The sequence below is a fragment of the Morone saxatilis genome, unplaced genomic scaffold, assembly GCF_004916995.1.
Source record: "Morone saxatilis isolate NCDOM2014 unplaced genomic scaffold, NCSU_SB_2.0 Contig6, whole genome shotgun sequence".
Lineage (NCBI taxonomy): Eukaryota > Metazoa > Chordata > Actinopteri > Moronidae > Morone > Morone saxatilis.
Window position 1 is genome coordinate 7,659,145 of NW_023340206.1, and position 5,049 is coordinate 7,664,193.

The following is a 5,049-nucleotide window of genomic DNA, read 5'->3' on the forward strand; positions in this document are numbered from 1 at the left end:
GTAGCCTCTATTTGATTTGGAGCTGCAGTCTCCGGGGGGGGGGGGGCTATTCTAAAGCCCTCAACTACCACCTGGATCATTACTGATCGTCACATCTAAAACCTGCCACACACACACACTTACTCGTAAGAAAACACGGGCTTTACGTTGGCCTCGTGTTTGATGAAGACATAGCTGAGGTGGCAGTGTGCAGAAAAACAGACAAAGGGCAGAGCAGACGGCCGGGTGTGTGTGTGTGTGTGTGTGTGTGTGTTAATCACAACAGAGGACAGAGAAGAGCAGTTGCGTGAAAACAGAGACAGATGGGATGGCACGACCTGTGTGTGTGTGTTAGGAATGGACAAACATCACACTACATTTGCTTTATTAACGGTACAGAAGAGTGTTTAGCGTGTTCTCTCACTTGTCTGTGTTGCTCTGTAGAGCTTTCTCCTTCTTATCCTGTTGTTTCTGTAAGTCCGTTATTTCCTCCAGTGGGTCGCGCAGGTCCTGTAGGAGGGGAGAAAAAGAGATAAACGGAGTATAAAGACACAGACCACTGCAGTCACAATTGGGCATTCGTACTGTGTCGTTTCTAGTACTTTGAGTGTGGTGAACTGGTATGGTACGTGTCCCTGGAAGGCCTCGTGGATCCCCGACATGGCGTGGGCCGTCTTCTCCCAGAACTGCAGCAGAGTGGTCTGACATGACAGGAAAAGACATGTTGAAGAAATGAGACAAATGAGCAGGTAGACGGATCAACAGGCTTATTCCAGAAACATGAGTGGTGAATAGAAGAGCTGATGACGCCCTCTGAAAGCTTGGGATTATCTTAATGTGACTGAAACATAAGCTAACAGAGACATACCTGGTAGGTACAGAGGGAGTGTGAGAGCATGTTGCAGCGGCTTGCTCCCAGCATGTCAACCTTCTGACACACGTCATTCTTCAGCTTCTCAAACTGGCCCTTCGTCCCTCTGACCTGGGCTTGGACCTGACGACAGAGGGGCAATGCAACCGTTTAGATCATAAAAGGAGTTTCGACCCCGCGCCCCGATTCACCCAAACCAGCAGGTCCTCCCACCTTGCGGAACTTTTCCAGCTGTTTGTAGGTGTCTGGGTCCAGTTCTTGGGAGACGTCTTTCATCCAGAGCAGAGCTCCTCTGTACTCGGTGCGGGCCTTCTCCATACGGCTGACTGTCAGCAGCGTGTCGGCGATGGCACGCCGCCTGAACGTCTCCACTTCCTGGTGCAAGCGGTGCAGTGGCGGGCAAAGAGCCATCCTTTGAAAAAAAAAAAAAAGCAGGAAAGATGCAGTGTGAGGATGTTAGAGAATGAAATCAGTATCCAGATTGTTCAGAATACACTGTATATCCGTTGCTTCTAGTCATTGGCGTTTTCATTTGCTGCTGCTGACCTCTGCTTGGCGGAGGTGCACAGGGCCTTGCTGGTGGCGTCCATCATGTTGCCAGCCTTCGTGCGATCGTGTTCGGCCTGGAAGCGCAGGAACAGGCCGAGCTCGTTCTCTTCCTGAGACAAGCCTGGGGAAAGCACAGCATACACACCAAAGACTAAATGAGACCTGCAGACTGAGGTTTTGCACCCACATTTTTTTGGCTGTGGTTAAATCCCTTTTACGAACCATCTGAAGCTGAAGAAGTGTTTCCCAAAAGAGGAGGAATTGGAAATGACATGTTTCTTAAATGTCTTTATTGTTTTTCTTTTAATTGCATCTTTAAGTCCATAATCGTGACCACTGACACTAATTTAAAGTGATGTTTGAATTAGGAAGTGAGAAAATACAACTAATGAACACACAACTAACCGTGTGCTGTGATTGAGTTTGGGAGAATTATTTAGCAGTTCGTCAGTGAGGAGATATCATGCAGTGGGTCTAGTTTGGACTGCGTCACTCACGTGTGATCCTGTGCTGGTACTTCTCGATCACCTTCAGCAGCTCCGTGCACGTGGACTGAACCGAGCGGAAAAACTGCAGAGACAAAACCGGTCCGATCAGAATACCTGACACACAAAATAGTTCTACTTCTTTTTTTAAAGATTTTCTGCCACTTTGGAAAATATAGTCTTGAAAAATAAGTTACACAGTGTGAGGTCTGTAACCTCTCAGTCAGTACACAAGGCGTATTCTCCTCTGTCTTGCTTTCTGTCTGGCAGTCGGCCACCTCTCCTCCCGTCTGCTAGACAACAACAGGGACTAAAGGAGGAGAGCGCGTCATAGCAACACAGATTTCGAGGCCACTCCGGCGCTGCCGTCTGATGGGAAGGGAAGGTGAAGATGTTCTTCTTCCAACGAGCCTTCTCCTACGAGCAACACGTCCTTCTTTGCTCTATTTCACATCTGTTACTAAAGTTTATAGCATATTTAAGTCTATTGTACATACTTTATTGTGATACCTGTAAAAACTATAGTTATATTTTATTTTTGTTTAATCTAATTGATCTTATTGTGTCTTTATATAGCTGAGCTGACCATGTCATTATACCAGTGACCCTGTGTTAAGCTACATGATGAATGAAAACAAAATAAAAAATCAAATGTTGTTCAGTAAAGCTTTTAATATTGTACATCTTTTTTTTATCTCTTCTATAAATGTATTCTGTTATTTTTCAGTTAAACAAGAAAAACAAGAATGTGGTGGGTGGTTTTTATCTACGTCTTTTGTTTTTGTGAGAGATGTGCGTTAAAGAGAGCACCTGATTTTAAAAACGGGTTTAAAACTGAGGCTGTAATAGAGCACAGGGAGGAGGTGACTTGAACGTGTTACTGATTAACTGTAGAATAAACAGTCACCACCTTCAGTCGCTGAGCCTCGGCTGTGGTCAAACACCGGTCGGCGTCAGTAAAAGAGGAGCGGACCTGCACGCAGCCGGAGATCTGTTTATTGAGCGAAGCTGATCGATTCTTCAAGACCGTCTTTATTTAATGGCAACTGCTCCGTCTGAGTCACAGTAATACGGCAGGGGATGGACAGAGGTAGATGGAGATAAACATCCACGCCTGTATTTGTGCAGCATAGACAAAAGAAAATATGATTCAACATGCATTCACTTTCAACTGGATGAAATGTTGTTCTGACGCTTGAAAAACGATACAAAAATGTCAGCTATCAAACATGTTTAACCCGAATGGACTAAAAGCTGTTGTGAGGTTTCACTCAGCTCATATCACGCACAAAGCAAAAGCGGCCGAGATGAAATTTGAGAACGCTCCGAGGCAATTCCGCGATTAAAACCCCCGATAAAATCAGGTTAGCTGTAAGGCTGCCGTCCAGAAGCGGCTCCAAATCGAATCTGCCCCAGTGGCTTTAATGCTCTGCTGCTCAACAGGGAGCTCAAAGTCGAGATGAAATGTGTGAAGGAGATGGAGGAAAGCAACACAAACAGACCTGCTCTCAGAAATCTGCTCTGAATGTACTCTCTTTTTCGCCCATCAACACTTTCCCCTTCCTTTCTGACTTCGTCTCACCGGGGTTGAATGGAGGGACAATGAGAGCAGGAGGACAGAAGAAGCCTGATCTTGTTCCAGAGCAAACAAAAGCCTCACAGTGTCTGTCTCTCTCTCTCTCTCTCTTTCTAACAGCTCAATGAAACTCTACCACGGCCCCGTCTCACAGGACCGCACCGTCCGCCAGCCTGTCACAACTAAATGCCAGCCAGGTTTCAGCCAGTCCCAACTGTCGGGAATCAAACCCGGTGGAAGGTATAAACAAAAACTATATGAAAATAGCCAATCTTATTGCTGATGGTCTCTGTATGACCTGAATAAATACACATCAATATTAAATGAAGACTGCTTCATAACCAGTTTTTACATAGCTGTACTGGTATTTTTAGTTAAGTAATGGATCTGAGCACTACTTTCACTACTGAACTCGGTCCACGTACACCCACACCACCGTAACTACCTAACCAATTACCTGCATTCTCGACTTACCAATTAGCATGCTCACTGTGACTCTTTTACATGTTTTTACATACTGATTTGGTTTGCTCCAGGCTACAGTTACCTGAGGCCATTAGTCTCTTTCTGAATGAACCCTGACTGGCGATCTCCCACAAAGGTCGGTACGCAAGAATAGCGTGGCAGGACGTGACATGGAAACACAGCTTGTGTTGTTGCAACTCCTGCCGAACGCCAAAAACAGGATTTCATGTCTCCTCTCCTACCTCCAGCTTGGCGTCCAGGTCGGCGTCTGAGGCCACCACGTACTCGTCCTCCTTCTTGCCCGTGGCTTTGATGAGGACCTGCTTGGTCTTCCAGAACTTCTTCTGCATGCGAGCCATCACCGAGCTGTCCTCACCGAGCAGAGCCCGGCCGCCGCTCAGCATGTCCCCCGTAAACCTGTGGCCAACAGCTCAGTCAGGGACACTAGTAGGACATTCATTTCATTATCCATTATTTTCTAGATGAATCGGTTGGTCTATAGAACGATGGAAAATGGGGAAAAATGTCCCCAGTGTGTAAAAGTCCAAGGTGGTGTCTTTAAATGTCTTCTTTTGTCAGTCCGAAATCCAAAAGGAAATACATATTCATGATTATAAATAAGATAAAAGTAGGAAATCTCCATATTAAGAGGCCTAATACAGCATTTTCTGACATTTTCTGCATGAAAAATTACTTTATTATCAAACTAGCTGCCGACTGATTAGTTAACTAACAGTTTCTACCTGAGTGTTCAGTTGTGCTAATAACAACAGTGTTATATAGAGAAGAATAATGGTACTGTCTGCAGTTTAGTATCAGTTTAGTGAATATGAACACATACCCGTCCATCACTGGATATCTGCCTCTCTCTGATCTGAAGACAAAAAAAAACAGAGCAAAGTTTAAGCTTTGGAGGATAAAAGCATCCAAAAGTGTCATAAATAAAGTAAAGAAAAATAACAACACATGTATATGATTGTTCCTTTTTTTTTTTTTTGTCCTGTGCACAGAAAGAGCAGGCATTCATCTAAAACTGAAGCCTGCACACTTTAACTAGATAAGACTTCGTGTAACAATGAGTGAAACAATGAAACTGCAGCTGGTTGTCCCTGTTGAATCTTCCT

The 5,049-nt window shown here is 44.8% G+C and overlaps 1 protein-coding gene across 3 annotated transcripts in view; it reads right to left on the minus strand.

Moving 5' to 3' along the window:
• Nucleotides 1-5,049, minus strand: part of ical1 (islet cell autoantigen 1-like) — an 11,247-nt gene that overhangs the window by 5,522 nt on the left and 676 nt on the right. For all 3 annotated transcript variants that reach the window (XM_035677906.1, XM_035677907.1, XM_035677903.1), the window contains exons 2-9: nt 4,767-4,799; nt 4,168-4,342; nt 1,897-1,969; nt 1,397-1,520; nt 1,064-1,262; nt 848-973; nt 582-680; nt 404-489 (exon numbers count right to left, since the gene is read on the minus strand). In XM_035677906.1, the coding sequence (XP_035533799.1) occupies nt 404-489; nt 582-680; nt 848-973; nt 1,064-1,262; nt 1,397-1,520; nt 1,897-1,969; nt 4,168-4,342; nt 4,767-4,774 (890 nt within the window). In that variant the 5' untranslated portion in view covers nt 4,775-4,799. The remainder of the gene's footprint in view (nt 1-403; nt 490-581; nt 681-847; nt 974-1,063; nt 1,263-1,396; nt 1,521-1,896; nt 1,970-4,167; nt 4,343-4,766; nt 4,800-5,049) is intronic.